We start from the raw sequence: 17,150 nt of genomic DNA on the forward strand, positions 1-17,150 counted from the left end.
TTCCTAAAACATTTAATTTCAATTAATTTTAAATATGTGAGGTGGTTTTTTATTTATTGTGTTGTGCGTTTATGCTTTTGAGGTATTCTTATTGATAGTAATGGGAGCTCGTACAAACGGAACTCACCATTATTATCAATGAGAATATTACATTGTGATTGGTGGTCCAGGCCCACGTGATCCCGGATTCGCTTACGTTCCTGGGATGTGTGGGCCTCTGCGCTGGGCTGCGCATCCAGGCCTCGGATTGAAAGTGTTTGTTCCTCCAGGACCTCCAGGTACTCTAGTTAAAAAAAATTCGGTTGGAGGCATCCGCCCACGGCAAGCTTCCGACCGCAATTTTTGGCCCAAGATCTTTCCAGCCAGAGCAAGGAGACTTTCATCCCATCAGCATGTACTGGATTGAAACACAGGTCCCAAAGGTTAAAAGCAGTGTGCTAAATCAGTGGATAATCCAGTGCTAACTCTCCCTCTCTCATAAAATCCAACAAGCAATGCCAGTAAGGAAGTTTTTTTTTTTACTTACACTCATAATTTCTTCTTTACAAAAAGCCACAGCCTCTGGCTGCTTATTTGGTGGAAAAGCAACTTGAAATGCTACTTTTGCTGCGGAGGCTGCTGGAGTGTAGGTATCGCACTGAGCAATAAGCCAGTGCCCCATAATACTCTTCAAATAAGGTGCTAAGTTACGCTTCACTTGAAGGATGAGTGGCTCAAACGCCTGCTGCACTGCTTCTCGAACTCGACGGTCATGATCCTGGGTGGGGGGGTGGAAATTAACAAACAGATATTGTCATTACCAAGTTTAAGTAATTCTCTGACATGTTTGACCAATAATGAATAAGGGTTGGCAGTAAGCAATAAAGGGTGAATGTCCTTTCTTCTGTGCCTATTTCAAAATACCGCTGGTTAGCGGACTGCAGGCTTGCACTGTCCACAGACCGCCATTGCCCACTTTTTGACTCAGCGGTGACCTATAGATAAGTAGGGAAAAAAAACACCCACAAGAAGCAACGGGAGCTGGGCAGTAGGTAAGTAGCCCTGCAAATGCACTCTCCAACTGGTAACATGTATTTACTACATTTGGACATTATGGTCTAGAATTTCCACTGCATCACCGCCCAGTTTCTCGGCAGTATTGGTCGTTTTGGGCGAAAACCAGGTCGGCGAAAATTTCCACAAAGAGTTCCACCGGCAGTTTCGAAATACCGCTAGGGAGCGGACGGCCAGCTTGCACCATCCATAGACCGCCATCGCGCAATGTTTGACACAGTGGTGACCCAGAGGTAAGTAGGAAAAAAAATGGCCACGAGAAGCAGCGGGAACTGGGCGGGAGGTAAGGAGCCCTGCAAAAAAAAAGGTAAGTTCATGGGTTTAATAATTATTTTAAAATTCTCAGTGATTAAGGTGAAAAGGGTCCCAAGAATGTTTTCTGGTTTTTTTTAATTTGACGTTTTTTGGAAAAAATATTGTTTCGTTTTTTCTCCTCCTAGGCCCAACCCGCAGTCTCGGTGTAAATTTTAGTAATTACTGCCCATAAGAATCGCCCAATCAGCCCAAGATTACATTTTCCGCCAAGAATCAGGGTGCAAGGTCCATTTTTTTTTCACCAGGCGGAATTTCTTCCTTTTTAAAAAAAAAAATGAATTTTTCGCAGGCGGTAATTTTTAAATCTTAGCGGTATTTTGGGCAGCAATCCGGCGCCGGCAGATTTTTTGGAAAATCTAGCCGATAAAAAGTTTCAACCTCACTTCACTGACCAACCTGGAAATGTAACAGATATAAAAATGTTAATAGATGTGGTTTTATGTTATTTAAACATCATAAAAGCATTTCCTCACCTGCAGCCCTTTCAATGGCCTGAATTTTAATGGGGAGGCAGGATGGGAGTGGGCGTGGGGGAACTCTGAAGCAGTCAGGAAACCCGGGAGAACAGAGAACTTAACGGCAGGACCTGTTTTGCATGGGAAACCTCTGTTTCCCACCTGCAGCCAGCCAGATTGAGAGGCAGGATGGGTAGGCCTGTGCCACTAGGGCACAGAGAGGAGAGAGGGATTGCATTGTGGGCGGGAGAGCATGGAAAGAGCCAGAGGAGCGGGTGGGTACGATCGAGGGCTGGGAGCAGCCTGGGTGTGGGGGGGGGGGGGTGGGCTGTTGATCGGTGAGGATCTGGGGTGGGATTTGAACTCGGGTCTCATGGATCATTAGTCCAGATCTCTGGATTACTAGTCCAGTAACATAACCACTATGCTAACGGTACCAGTGAGCCAGCACCTGCACAGGCATGATAGACTGAATGGCCTTCTTCTGCGCTGTAATTTATGACTGTATAGGTTTATAAAATCATATGATAAATGAAGGTAGTAAGTGGCAGGATACAGATTTGCTTCCAAGATTTTCTACATGTTATGTTCTCACTAGCAACACGTGTTAAGAAAGAGCATTCCCAATTTGGAGAGAAAATGTTTAAAGGATGGAAAAAAAATCAAGTACATAAACACACACTGATTGAATTATCCCAGGCTCTGTCATAACTGGTTCAATAGCAGGATTGGCAGAGGCCTGGTAGCAGGTTGCTTGCCTACTTTCTTGAAAAATGAATGGTGTGTGATGTGAAACTGCTAAATAAAGGGATAAAAACAAACTCATTTAAAAAAGGGGCAGTCTCTATTTGTGTATTAAAAGCACAAATTCCAAATATATTCATTTTCAAAAATACAATACCGAATCTGGAAAAAGTCATTTTAAAGTTTAGCAAAAATCTGAGTGTTCTATCTTGGACAAGTGGTAGTTTTCAAACACTCTCCAGTTCTGACGAAGGGTCATCAACCCGAAAAGTTAACTCTGCTTCTTCTCCACAGATGCTGCCTGGCCTGCTGAGATTTCCAACATTTTGTGTTTTTATTATGGTAGTTTTCAAGTTTGCTGAAAAAGGAATTAAGCAGTACAAGGTAACTGCATTACGAAATTAGCTATTACCAACAAGTCTATTTTTAGAAAGAACCTGAAGGCTGAATAAAGGAGAAATGGTTCTGGATTGAATTGTCGCAGCAACATGCTAGAGTTGTGGCAGTTAGATTCACACCTGTGATCTCCACACTGTTCAGCTCCCCATCTCAATCATGCCATTGTGGAGAAGTGAAAATTGGAAGAGGGTGATGCAGTGATTCCACATTGGTGGATGCTTAAAAAATGATCAATTGTCTGTACTCCTGGCCACAGCTGGTGCATGGTTGTGGTACACAGGAAAAAGGTGAGAGAATGTCAGTTGAAAATATGGTTTAGACCCAAAGGAATGAAAGAGAGTGAAAACAAGAGAACACAAAATGCAAATGAAAAAAGGAAAAATATATGGAGGGGTTAAAAAGTCACATCAAAAATTATTGAAAAAAAATTAAGAAGCCTCTTTTCCAATAAATTAAATCTAACGAAGGTAGAAATAATTTTTTTAAAACATATTTATTACAGATACAAACATCTGAACCCAATGGACTCCAGCAGAATTATGAAGAGTAAAAGCTCTGAAAACTCAAAATGGATCATTTGAAGCTCTGGCCCATATTAAATAATGAAAAATATCACAGCTTCTGCTTTTCAATTATATAACATTTATATAAATGTTTTTGAGGAGAAATAGCTATTTTGTGGAATCCTAATAAACCACAGACCCAAGTGATCACAAGGTACCGAGAACCACATTTAAATATAACAAGAGTAAAGGAATGTAGTATGTGAGTAACAATTTGGAATTCTGAACAATGTAGTTACAGAAGAAATGTTCTTAAATTTAGATTACATCACTATGCTTCTTTGTGTGGTGGATGTGAACTTTGATAATATTAGACATTATCGGTGTTGCATTTCCAAAAAAATGGTTACTGATTTGCAGATTAAATGGCTGCGACATTAATCGTACCACCTGCCGCCGCTGCCCACCCCCCCCCCCCCGTAAAAAAAATGGGCTGCAGTGGAATTTAATAACATTTTAAATGGGGAACATGTCACCTGCGTGCCCTTTGCCGTTCTTACGGCGGCAGGTTAAATGTCGTGCAAGTGTCCCACCATGGAGAAGCTAGACACTTATAGAATAGAATGTACAGCACACAAACAGGACATTTGGCCCATGCCAGGCTTATGCTCCACACAAGCCTCCTCATCTAACCCGATCAGCATAACGTTTGATGCCTTTCTTCCTCATGTGTTTATCTAGCTTCCCCTTAAATACATCTATGCTATTCGCCTCAACTACTCCTCATGGTAGCAAGTTCCACATTTTACCACTCTCTGGGTGAAGAAGTTTCTCCTGAATTTCCACATCATCAACATATGTGCAATTGAGAGCCAATTTAACAGTTACCACGCAGGCTCCCGGGACTTGGGAAACCAGCAGTAAAAGGGAAGCAGGAGATGGCCCCTCAACTAAGCCTTTGGCCTCACTTCTGCCAATCGCAGCCGTTCTCTCGCTGACCTCCCCCCTTCAAGCACCAATCTCTCACTCCCTCCCAATTGCCAGGGACCATCCTCAAGGGTTCCCGGCTGCAGCCTTCTGCCGCTGGTTTTCCCACCCGGCAGCCGGCCAGCCTGTCAATTTGGTCGGCTGCCGACTCGAAACGGAAGAAAAAAATTATAATGAGATTCTGCCGTTAAATTCAGCAGAACCTCCACGTCCCCAGTTTTTTCTCGCACTACCGCACCCTCCCTGTAAATATCGGTGCCCATATCCCAGTTCTAGGCACTGCAGATTTCATTTATTTGATTGCATAAATTCAGTCTAAAATTTAGGGAAAAAAGGACTGCACAGAAACTTACCAAAGAAATTTTGCAGTAGATCCTTGACCAATAAGGAAGAACTCCTTTTATATTCTCAGGGTCTTTCTCTTTGCACATTGTCCCAAACTCTTGTACAGCCTTAGAAGAAATAGTGAGTAAGTGATTAATGAGTAACTCAAGTATTAGAAAAATCAAACCCCACCACACTGAAAAAAACTCGTGGATTTCATAATTTCAATATACAATAAGTCCATCAAATATGATTTCACACTTATCTTTTAAATGAATTCTATATATTGTATTTTTAAATGACAGGTAATCAGTAATGGCAGAATAGCTTGAAATAGAAAGCCTAATTCACAATTACCGAAATAATCCATCTCTTTTGATGCATTGCGACAACTTAAAACATAAAAGTAAATATAGCATCGTTGTATCACTCAAAACTCAACTGAATACAAGACTAAAACGATATTACGGAATACAAGAATATAACAAATAGGAGCAAGAGTAGGCAGTACAGCCCCTCAAGCCTGCTCCGCCATTCATTAAGGTCATGGCAGATCGTCTACCTCAACACTGCTTTCCTGCTCTATCCCCAAACATTTTGAGTGCATAATCTAGGCTGTAGTAATGAGGGAGCATTGCATTGTCAAAGATGACATCATTTGGATGAGATGTTTTTTTTTAAACTTTCCAAACCATAGCTTTATTTGTTGTGTGGGTACACCGACAGTTTATGCAGTGCTGGAGGAAGCCATTGCGGCGCATCTGGGCTTCGGGGTGGTCCCTTCACGGAATCCATTCCTGAATCTGCGATACACTATCTTCAGGTGCCTCATGCGACCTGTACCAGTTGTGTTTCTCCTTTTGGCCTTCGCACTCCAATTATACTTCCTCTTTCTCTTGGCAGGTAGGCACATTTACCACAGGTCGATTTCTGCAGGTGAAATGCTTTAGCCCCACACTGCCGGCAAGGAGTGTGGGTCTTGTTCCGCCTCTTAGCAAATGACGATGTTCCCTTCATCATTAAGCCACAGGAACAGGTGTAAGCCATTCAACCCCTCAAGCCTGTTCTGCCCTTCACTTAACTCATGGCTGATTTGTACCTCAGCTCCATTTCTCCATATCCTTTGATACCCTTTACAAATATCTATCAATCTCTTCCCCCATAAGATGTCCTTGACATGCAGCTGCAAAGAGAACTTTACAGAATGGGCTTACAATGTGATGCTCTCTGGAAATGACTAATACAGGAACCTGCGGAAAAATGAGCTTCTGCAGAAGATGACAGTAAAACATACTTTTAATTTTGTGGTTGCATCTCTCTTCGACATTTTGCGCAGAACCATTCGGAAGTCAGCATCCACCAAACTATCCACTTCTTCTACGCCTTGGACTGCAGGAACATAACCCAGTTCATTCTGGGTGGCTCCAAATCCAATAAAGCCTGGAACCGTTCCCTTGTCTTTAGCCAGCAGCTCAGCTGCTTTTCCACTGCTGGACGGCTGTAAAAACAAAGCCAATCAAATTAGTCTTATGCAAACTTCCTTAGGAGCCAAACTATGCCTGCACAATGTTTGACTCCAACTCATGCAAACTGCTAGAGGACATTTAAAAAATGTCTTATTATAACAACTGCCATTTATATAGCATAGATTTACCAATAAGTGTAATTAGTTAGGGTGGTGACACTAAGCCTTAGGAGTGTTAGAGTGAGATGAACACAGCTTCAATCTCTGCTCTGTTCAGTTATCAATCTGTGCTGTGCTAAATGGAGGCGACAGTATCTCAGGGGAAAGGATAAAAGGTGGGGGGGAACCAAAAAAGAGCATAGTCATGCCGAGACAGTCAGCACCTCCTTGCAGCTGGACACAGGTGACATTGGCAGTGGTCTAGTAGCTGGCTGTGAGGCTGGGCATATCACAGTAGTTAGGTGGACTAAGGATGCGGGATAATTTACAAAGAAAGATTATATTATTTATGCAAAAAGTGAATTAATGGTAGAAAAATCATATTTAACTTTTTAAATTACAGTGGAAACTGAATCACAAAATGCAAACCCACAGACCTGTGCAACATTTCCTTCTCTAATCACTTTGGCTACTATCCTTTCTTCCCAGTATTGTAAACTACTTTATTACAGACAGCGTGTGACTCAATTTAATATATTTACATAATGACTATTAAAGTTCACCCGTCAGTGTTGAACTCAGCTTGTTCGTGTTTGAATGTAATACTTTTACACAGGACTACAATCATGATACAATATCTGGTGCCCTTGATTCGGACACCTTATTTGAAGATCACAGTCCTCGCATTGACTTGTGCCTTTAATTGTGATCCTTACATATATTTGTTGTTTTCATACTATTCCCTTAGAGTAGTGAAGTAGTGGAAGGATTTACAGGCTGATTAGCAGTCTGACAGGCCGCAAGGTGAACGCTCCTCCCACGACCATAACCATCTTTATGCAGGCCAATAGGGTGGATGATCCTATACACCTGGAGGGGTTTATGGACTCCCACAATCCATACAATGAGGTGGGTCACCTACACCCGTCAGACATGAGTAAAGCCAGAATTCAGAGCTGGAGCTTCGATCTCTACTCACCCAGACTGTCTGGAGTGAGATCCAACCCGGCATCTGCTGACTAGAGGGTGGCAGGGCTACCACTAAGCTGAAGGCTTGCTTCTTAATAGCAAGGTGAGCAATTGTAACAAAAAGCATCTACAAATGAATGGACTGCAGTCCTGAGGAAAGGTAAAGTTGTCCAGCATGACTGTTAGCATCCAGAAAAGTTCTGGGCTTCAGAAGCAGAAAGTGGTAAGGAAAGCTGCAGGACACAATTACATCCATAATGAGATATGGACAACGTGGAAGGTTTCAAGGCAGAGAGCAGGAATATTGAAAAACAAGGGACAGTGCACTCTTCCACTGCTACTTCTTGGTATGTGTGTGCTACACCTATAAGATCTGTACATAGCTATAGTTAGAAAGAAAGAAAGACTTGGATTTATATAGTGCCTTTCACGACCACTGGACATCTCAAAGCGCTTTCCAGCCAATGAAGTACATTTGGAGTGTAGTCACTGTTGAATTTGGGAAACGCAGCAGCCAATTAGCGCACAAGCAAGCTCCCACAAATAGCAATGTGATAATGACCAGATAAATATTTCCAGTTGTTTATTTCCAGATGTTGCAATGTTTCCAGCTGTTGCAATGTTTCTAGCTGTTGCAATGCTTCTAATTGCTAGTTTAAAGTTGTTAGTGTTACCCGTTGTTAGTTTACCATTGTTAGTTTTCCTGTTGATTCAGTGTCTCCAGTTGTTACAATGTTTCCAGTTGCTGCAATGTTCCCAATTGCTAGTTTTAAGTTGTTACAACGTTACCCATTGTTACAGTTTCCCGTTTCAGTGTCATGAAATTATTAAATTGTTATTCATGATTATGCTAGAGATATCTAATCAATTGTATTACTATGCAACCCTTCAGCAGAATCCAAGCACTGTCAATAAAAGAAATAAACTTTAGTTGTACCATACATTTATGTGGATAAAACAGGCCTGGGAAACATCAGGGATACTGGTATGGTTGGACTTTAGCTGTGGAATCAACCCGATTTCTTCAACTCCTTCACTCTTTTGCATCCTTCCTAAAGACATTGCTGGGATACACTCCACAAGTAGCAACGACCCTCTTCCTCAGCACTTGCTGATTCTGAATCCCAGAGATTTCTTTTTGGATGCCGACACTCATGCTGGACAACTTCAGGAGCTCACCAAAGGTAGCCATTCTTCACAGCTTAGCTCAATCATTGTCAGCAGGCTATTTGATCATGCAGGGCATTACTGTCCAATCCTTTTCTAAACCAACATATACACATACTCGCAGCACAGGTCATTGGTGAAAGATCACGAACCCCAGCTCAGGCAAAGAGGCAGCGAAGCCAATTGTAGCACCAGCTCAGCTATCATTTAGCGATAAGCTAACTCAGCACAAACCAGGGATCAAGCTCAAACCTTCGTACACTGCTCAACAAACCACCAATAGTACATTTACCCACTGAGCTATGGTGACACTGACTACGGTGGCTTTTCATGACATCAGTAGTGCTCCCAGATACCTCGGGAATTCTCTGAACACAGGAACACAGCACTGAATAGTTGCCCAATAAAGAAATCACACTTTCCCACCCACTCCTGGCCCAGATCAGTCCTCTCTCAGCAGATACCAGGGATCCAGCTCCAGAGTAAAAGATTACACATGGTCCAAAAATAGTGGTTTCTTAATTTCCACTTGCCATAAAACAATCCTGTCTACATCTCAGCAAAGGAAGGCCCCAACTACTAACTTTCCCAGTGCCCTTGAAGACTGTGTGTTCATGTTTGAAAATGGATGGTGAAGGAGTTAGAAGCTACTCCACTCCAGGTACGTGAATAAAATCTAAGCGGACACAATTAGTGCAGTATTGAGGGAATGCTGCACTGTCGGAGGTGCCTGCTTTCAGATGAGACATTAAACCGAGGCCCCATCTGCTCTCTCAGATGAATGTAAAAGATCCCATGGCACTTTCGAAGAAGAACATGGGAGTTCTTCCTGGTGTTCTAGCCCTCAACCAACATCACGAAAACAAATGATCTGATCATGATCATATTGCTGTTTGTGAGTTCTTGCTGTGGACAAACTAGCTGCTTCGTTTCCTCCATTTACAAGTGACTACACTTTTTTTTTTTAAGTACTTCATTGGCTGTAAAGCGCTTAGGGACATCCCGAGATCGTGAAATGCGTCATATAAATAAATACAAGTTATTTCTTTAAAACACAGGAGGACCATGTGTGAGTGACAGAGGGGGCCAGGATAAAATACTTGAAGGGGGGGGGGGGAGGAATAGCAGGGCTACAGGGAAAGAGTGTGATAAATTGGACAGCTCTTTCAATGAGCCGGCGCAGGCACGACGGGCCGAAAGGCCTCCTTCTGTGCTGTCTCGGTGTACGATTCCAGGAGGACCAGTGACCCGCGTACACGGAGTCTGTTGGCCAGCATCAATCGGCTGTCGCCCGCCGCCCGTGAGCCGGTGCCAGTCCCTTACCCGCACATTGCCTTTGGTTCGCTGTTTGTTTTTCCCACCCATCGCGTGCCCGCTCTCCGCCTCGCGAAACTTTCGTTACTTTCAAACGGCCACGACGTTCCACATTCGCCACTCAGTGCGCCTGCGCCAAAGGTCCTTGTGCACTCCTCTTGAACCGACCGGCCAGAAACAACATCCCCGAGAGATCCGACAGAGCAAGGACTGAACTGCGGGACAGTACCGTCCTTCGCAGTGATGGATTTGTGAGCGGAGCTCTAATGCTACAAAATGTTTTTATGGGGGGGGGGGGGGGGGGGGAAGGGGATCTAAATGGCACGTCACTCCAGGAAATTTAGATTTTTGTCACCATTTCGGTGCATTTTCCAGCGTATTAAAAAATCCACTGTGATTCAGCATTTGGTCAAATGTAATTGATTCAACAATAAAATTGTATACAAATATTATAAATACAACAGCAACTTGGATTTATATAGCACCTTTAATGTAAAAAAAAAATCCCAAAGCACTTCATAGTAGCGCAATCAGGCAAAATTCAACATCAAGCCAAAGAAGGTGATATTAGGAGGTGTGCCAAACTTGGTCAAAGAGGTAGGTTTTAAGGACGGTTTTAAAGGAGGAGAGGAAGGTGCAGAAACTGAGAGTTTTAGCGAGGGAATTCCAGAGTTCAGGGCTGAGATTGCTGACGGCATGACCGCCAGTGGTAGGGCGATCAGATTTCAAAATGCACAAGAGGGCAGAATTAGAGGGACGCAGAGTTCTTGGAGGGCTGGAGAAGGTTACAGAGATCGCAAGATATTTGAACACGAGGATGAGAATTTTCAATTTGAGGCACTGGAAGACTAATGTAGGTCAGCGAGCACAGAGGTGGCGAGTGAATCTAACTCGTTGCGGGATGGAATACAGGCAGCAGAGTTTTAGATGAGTTGAAGTTTATGGAGAGTGGAGGATGTGAGGCCGGCCAGCAGAGTCTGGAGATGACAATGACAAGGATGATGGTTCTACAGCAGATGGGCTGAGGCAGGGATGGAGGCAGGCGATGTTATGGAGGTGGAAATAGAGGGCATGCGGGGAGATAGGAGAGAAATTAGTTCCGGGTTTGGGCAGGGGGTAACCTTGGGGGAGGTTTGGTATGATGGGCAAGGGGGAAAAGGGTGGGATGCAGCAGAGGGCTGCTGAAACCGTCATCCTTGTCTTTGTCATCTCCCAGTCTCAACAAATATAATGCTCTCCTGGCCGGCCTCACATCCTCCACTCTCCATAAACTTTAACTCATCTAAAACTCTGCTGCCTGTATCCTGTCACGCACCAAGTTAGACTCACTCACCACCTCTGTGCTCGCTGACCTACATTAGTCTTCTAATGCCTCAAATCGTGTTCAAATCTCTTCAGGGTGGGATGCAGCAGAGGGAGCTGAATGGCTGTTTTCAGTCTTAGTGACAAAGAAGTTTATGAGCTCCTTGCACTGGCTGTTGCAGGTGAATGTGGCAGGGTAAGAGTCTAAGGAGATGATCGGTAATGGAAAAAAGGAGCTGGGTGTTATTTTTTCTTTCCAGGATGATCTTAGAGCAGTAACTGTTTTTGGCAGAGGAGAGCAAGGTCCGATAGTGCTTAATGGTGATGGTTGAAAAACAGTTGTATGCTAGATATGCTGAAGTTCCTTAGACTTGAGGGAGTGAAGACGGGGGCCATACTGGGGATGACGACCAGGGTGGGAGACAATAATTGTTTTATTGGGGACAAGGGCGTCAAAGCTGGAGGGGTGGTTGAGCAGATCAGTAGCTGCAGAACTATTGTGGCAAATAGTAGGTGAAAGGCTAGACAATGAGAGTTCAAATTTGCAGTTGTAAGTGACGGGATAGCGTTCATTCCAGGGACGGACGCTGAAAAAAGTGCGTTGGGAGATTTGGATGGTGAGGAATACAAGGAAATGGTGTGAGATGGTGTTGTCTATGATCTAGATGATTGGTGTAGAGAGCTCACATGATATGCAAGGTCTAGGTGGTATTTATAGGAAGGAGAGTTGTTTATGGAGGGAGAGATTAAGGGATGGGTGCCTAAATTTGTCCTTCGGCAAAAGACAGAGAGGGTACATAAGAACATAAGAATTAGGAACAGGAGTAGGCCATCTAGCCCCTCGAGCCTGCTCCGCCATTCAACAAGATCATGGCTGATCTGGCCGTGGACTCAGCTCCACTTACCCGCCCGCTCCCCGTAACCCTTAATTCCCTTATTGGTTAAAAATCTATCTATCTGTGACTTGAATACATTCAATGAGCTAGCCTCAACTGCTTCCTTGGGCAGAGAATTCCACAGATTCACAACCCTCTGGGAGAAGAAATTCCTTCTCAACTCAGTTTGAAATTGGCTCCCCCGTATTTGGAGGCTGTGCCCCCTAGTTCTAGTCTCCCCGACCAGAGGAAACAACCTCTCTGCCTCTATCTTGTCTATCCCTTTCATTATTTTAAATGTAGCTGTAGGCTTTTCCAAGGGGGACTTAAGCCTGGGGTGGCAGGAGAGCAGAAAGGTATAGTAGCGATTGGATGAAGTATGGATTGAAGGAGAAAAGTACCCAAGAGGGGAGAAATGAAAACTGGCTTTACTAGATGATAGGAAGGGGAGGAGACAGGAGAGAAGGACCCGAGGAGTCAAGATAAGAAAAAAAGGAGATAACCAAAATGCACATGCGAATAGACAGAGAGAATTCAGTTTACACAGGTATTGCAAAGATTAAGAGGGACATGTCATGGTTGTAAACAGAGGACAGGGAGGAGACGCTATGCGAAAGTCTAATATTAAAGTGCAGGTCCTGTGGTGGGATGAAGTTGACTTGTAGACCGGGTGGAGTCAGCTTGGAGCATCGACGAACCAACGTCCATATTTGGAGACATAGAAAAATGAGGAAGGGGGAGTGGGACCAATTGGATCACAGGTATAATGGGCCGAATGGCCTGTGCTTTATCATTCTATGATTCTATGGTTGACAATTACGTATATTATCTGCTTCAGTGGTTTCTTTGGTGGCTTATCCCACAAATCCATTCCCCTTTGAATTAAAATGTTCCATTTGACTTTCTTACTGTTAATTTCCTCATTTTCAATTTGTGCTGTCTGGTATTTGAATCGGAGGGCCACTTTCATTGTCTCAGATCTTTTTTAGCGATCACACACTGCCCCTACTGGATGTTATTTTCTTCCATTCTATATGTTCTCCTGCCTATAATAAAACTTTTTAACTCTGAGCACCCAGTTTATTAAAAAGCTCTAACCACACATGTGCAAAAACAATTTGGGGAGGAATTCTCAGGCAAATCTCAACCCGAGTTTCTGAAGATAAGAAATATACAGACTTTTATCCAAATGTTGATGCACAGACAGCATCCCAAGACCACTCACTGATGTGTACCATGTTCACTGTTAAGTTCAGCTTTCAATTTGCTTTGTTGATTGCTGCTCTGCAGTGGTGGGACATGTTGAATCTCGAGTCTGCTAACAATCCTAATTCTCCAACTTCATCCTCAATTATTTTAACACCATTCATGGTGTATGTGCATCACTTATTTTTCTTCTTACAGCAGTATTGTACACTTGTCTGTATTAAATTTCAGCTGCTGTTGTTCCACACACTTACATATTTTGATTGACTGGTTCTAAAGCTGCCTATATATAAAAGATAGTATCGGGTACTTCCAACCACACCTGATGTTTTGGGTACAGAAACATATAACATTTTTGAGCTCAGTATTTCAGGCCGATGACCCCAATGCTCATTACAAACGGCTACTTTTTATACATTTTTCTCATCCAGACTATGTGACAATTTGTACATAGAAACATAGAAAATAGGTGCAGGAGAAGGCCATTCGGCCCTTCGAGCCTGCACCACCATTCAATAAGATCATGGCTGATCATTCCCTCAGTATCCCTTTCCTGCTTTCTCTCCATACCCTTTAATCCCTTTAGCCCTAAGGGCCATATCTAACACCCTCTTGAATATATCCAATGAATTGGCATCAACAACTCTCTGCGGTAGGGAATTCCACAGGTTAACAACTCTATGAGTGAAGAAGTTTCTCCTCATCTCAGTCCTAAATGGCCTACCCCTTATCCTAAGACTGTGTCCCTTGGTTCTGGACTTCCCCAACATCGGGAACATTCTTCCCGGATCTAACCTGTCCAGTCCCGTCAGAATCTTATATGTTTCTATGAGATCCCCTCTCATCCTTCTAAACTCCAGTGTATCCAGTTGATCCAGTCTCTCCTCATATGTCAGTCCAGCCATCCCGGGAATCAGTCTGGTGAACCTTCGCTGCACTCCCTAAATAGCAAGAACGTTCTTCCTCAGATTAGGAGACCAAAACTGAACACAATATTCCAGATGAGGCCTCACCAAGGCCCTGTACAACTGCAGTAAGAGTTCCCTGCTCCTATACTCAAATCCCCTAGCTATGAAGGCCAACATACCATTTGCTTTCTTCACCGCCTGCTGTACCTGCATGCCAACTTTCAATGACTGATGAACCATGACACCCAGATCTCATTGCACCTCCCCTTTTCCTAATCTGCCACCATTCAGATAATATTCTGCCTTCGTGTTTTTGCCACCAAAGTGGATAACCTCACATTTATCCACATTATACTGCATCTGCCATGCATTTGCCCACTCACCTAACCTGTCCAAATCACCCTGCAGCCTCTTAGCATCCGCCTCACAGCTCACACCACCACCCAGTTTAGTGTCATCTGCAAACTTGGAGATATTACACTCAATTCCTTCATCTAAATCATTGATGTATATTGTAAAGAGCTGGGGTCCCAGCACTGATCCCTGTGGCACCCCACTAGTCACTGCCTGCCATTCTGAAAAGGACCCATTTATCCCGATTCTCTGCTTCCTGTCTGCCAACCAGTTCTCTATCCATATACATTACCCCCCCAATACCATGTGCTTTGATTTTTGCACACCAATCTCTTGTGTGGGACCTTGTCAAAAGCATTTTGAAAGTCCAAATACACCACATCCACTGATTCTCCCTTGTCCACTCTACTAGTTACATGCTCAAAAAATGCAAGAAGGTTTGTCAAGCATGATTTCCCTTTCATAAATCCATGCGGACTTGGACCGATCCTGTCACTGCTTTCCAAATGCGCTGCTATTTCATCTTTAATAATTGATTCCAACATTTTCCCCACTACTGATGTCAGGCTAACCGGTCTATAATTACCCATTTTCTCTCTCCCTCTTTTTTTAAAAAGTGGTGTTACATTAGCTACCCTCCAGTCTATAGGAACTGATCCCGAATTTGATAGACTGTTGGAAAATGATCACTAATGCATCCACTATTTCTATGGCCACTTCCTTAAATACTCTGAAAAGACCATCGTCTGGAACTGAGCCAGTGTGCTTTCTAATCAATTAGAGTTAGAAACAGATATACATAAATACAATTCCACATTACATAATTACATCAAAAGGTGTCTTTGATTATGTATCAATCATTACTGATTTGATTATGTTCTGTCAATGCAGATCTGTGCTAGAATGATTGGCATGCGTGAAAATAACTCAACCTTCAAAAACATCTGTTTCTAACTCTAACTGATTAGAAAGCGCACTGGCTCAGTTCCAGACGAGCCAGTTCTCAGGCAGGTGCTTATCTTAAACAAGACTAATGAATAAAAATCGCTCCCCTTTGATACAAAGGGAGCTTTGCTGCCTGTCCCGTGGCTGTGCTGCTGAAGTTAACAATCCTAATAACTTTTCTCATTAAACAGGTGGTTACTTCATAATAGAATTTGCTAATGTTGCAAGCGTCTTAACAATTCTAAAAATCAGTGATCGCTATCTTAGAATTGAGGATAATCAAATTTCCCAAATTGTAATTCTGATTATAAACAAAGGCTGAAAGCTAACATTACTGCAATATAATGACAAATCAATAGCAATATTACATTAGCAAACTTGAAGTCAGTTTGATTAGCCTTTTCCTTACAGGTCTAATCACAGGTCCAATGTTAGTCTTTCTTTCAAAAATAATTCTCCCTTCTCCAGAGGCATTTGATACCTTGCTAGAATACAGTCCCAATTCTGTTCTCACCCAAGTTATGTATAAATATAGTCAATATAAAGGTATGCCTTGTGTGGATTTAATTTTAATTTAGTTTGCTCTTTACAAGTACGCTGTATATCAATTAAAAAAAATTAAAGAAGAAAACTTCAAACTGGTCCAATATATTTAATCACAAGATAATTATGATGAGGAAGTCCATTCAGTCCATCTTATTTCATCCACCCAGAAAGATCCTAATATTTGCCCCATTTCAACATCCAATTATTCCTCAATAGATTCTAGGATTTTTGCCTCCGCTACTCTTCCAGGAAATCTATTACATATGTTGAAGATTCAATGTAAATAACAATTTTCTGACATCGGTCCGAAATTTACCTTTTAAGAATTTGAATCTAGGGTCCCCTGTCTCACACTCTCTACTTAACGCAAAGTAATGTTCTGGGTTTATCTTTTTTGTTCCCTGAACTATCATATAACCTGCAAACCTGTGAACTATCATATAACCTGTAAAAGATCACTCCTTTCCCAGCTGAAAAGCCCAAATTCCTCCAGCACCAGAATGTGTCCCTTATGTCATGGTGACCAGACATAAATGCAGTACTCACCAAGTGTGATCTGACCAGAGCACGAGAAAGATTGACCACTAGCTCCTCGGACTTGTATTCTGCTTTTTTGGCTAAGTAGTTCAGCATTCCATTGGATTTGTTGGTCCCTGCTCTGCATTGGTTGGAGATGTTGAATGTCAACTCTATTAAGACTCCGGAGACTTTTCCAGCTTCAGCAGTAGCTGTTTCAACACCGTTCCTGGAGTACATGTTTTACATTATTTTTCTTCCTGGGTGCAATATTTTGTTTGTCTGCATTAAATTTAGTTTGTCATTTTACTGCCCACTTGCATTTCCATCAAACTTGTTCTGTAATTTCTGAGCTGCCGTCTCAAATTCCACTGCCCCTCCTAATTTGGTATGATCTTCAAATTTAACCACTGTGCAATGAGTTTCTGGGTCATTTGTTTAAATTAAAAATAATGGTCCCAACAATAGCAAATCCTGGGTACCCCACTCAGTACCAGCCCACCCGAACATAACTCCGCTAACCAATATTAGTTGTTTTGTACCCTTTAGCCATGAAACAGATTTAAAAATAAGGCTAATTCCCAATATGCCAGGAGATTAGCTCACACTGGTTCTATTTATTCTCCAAGTAAAACATCAAGGGC

At 42.7% G+C, this 17,150-nt stretch overlaps 1 protein-coding gene and 1 pseudogene across 2 annotated transcripts in view; both read right to left on the reverse strand.

Annotated features, from left to right (window-relative positions):
* Positions 1–10,010, reverse strand: part of ltn1 (listerin E3 ubiquitin protein ligase 1) — a 150,686-nt gene extending 140,676 nt beyond the window's left edge. For both annotated transcript variants that reach the window (XM_070893306.1, XM_070893305.1), the window contains exons 1-4: positions 9,864–10,010; positions 6,075–6,278; positions 4,810–4,908; positions 527–757 (exon numbers count right to left, since the gene is read on the reverse strand). In XM_070893306.1, coding sequence (XP_070749407.1) covers positions 527–757; positions 4,810–4,908; positions 6,075–6,278; positions 9,864–9,905 — 576 coding nt within the window. In that variant the 5' untranslated portion in view covers positions 9,906–10,010. The remainder of the gene's footprint in view (positions 1–526; positions 758–4,809; positions 4,909–6,074; positions 6,279–9,863) is intronic.
* LOC139275710 (large ribosomal subunit protein eL37 pseudogene) lies at positions 5,457–5,800 on the reverse strand (annotated as a pseudogene).
* Positions 10,011–17,150: the final 7,140 nt, after the last annotated feature.

Source organism: Pristiophorus japonicus, chromosome 11, assembly GCF_044704955.1.
Source record: "Pristiophorus japonicus isolate sPriJap1 chromosome 11, sPriJap1.hap1, whole genome shotgun sequence".
Classification (NCBI taxonomy): Eukaryota; Metazoa; Chordata; class Chondrichthyes; family Pristiophoridae; genus Pristiophorus; species Pristiophorus japonicus.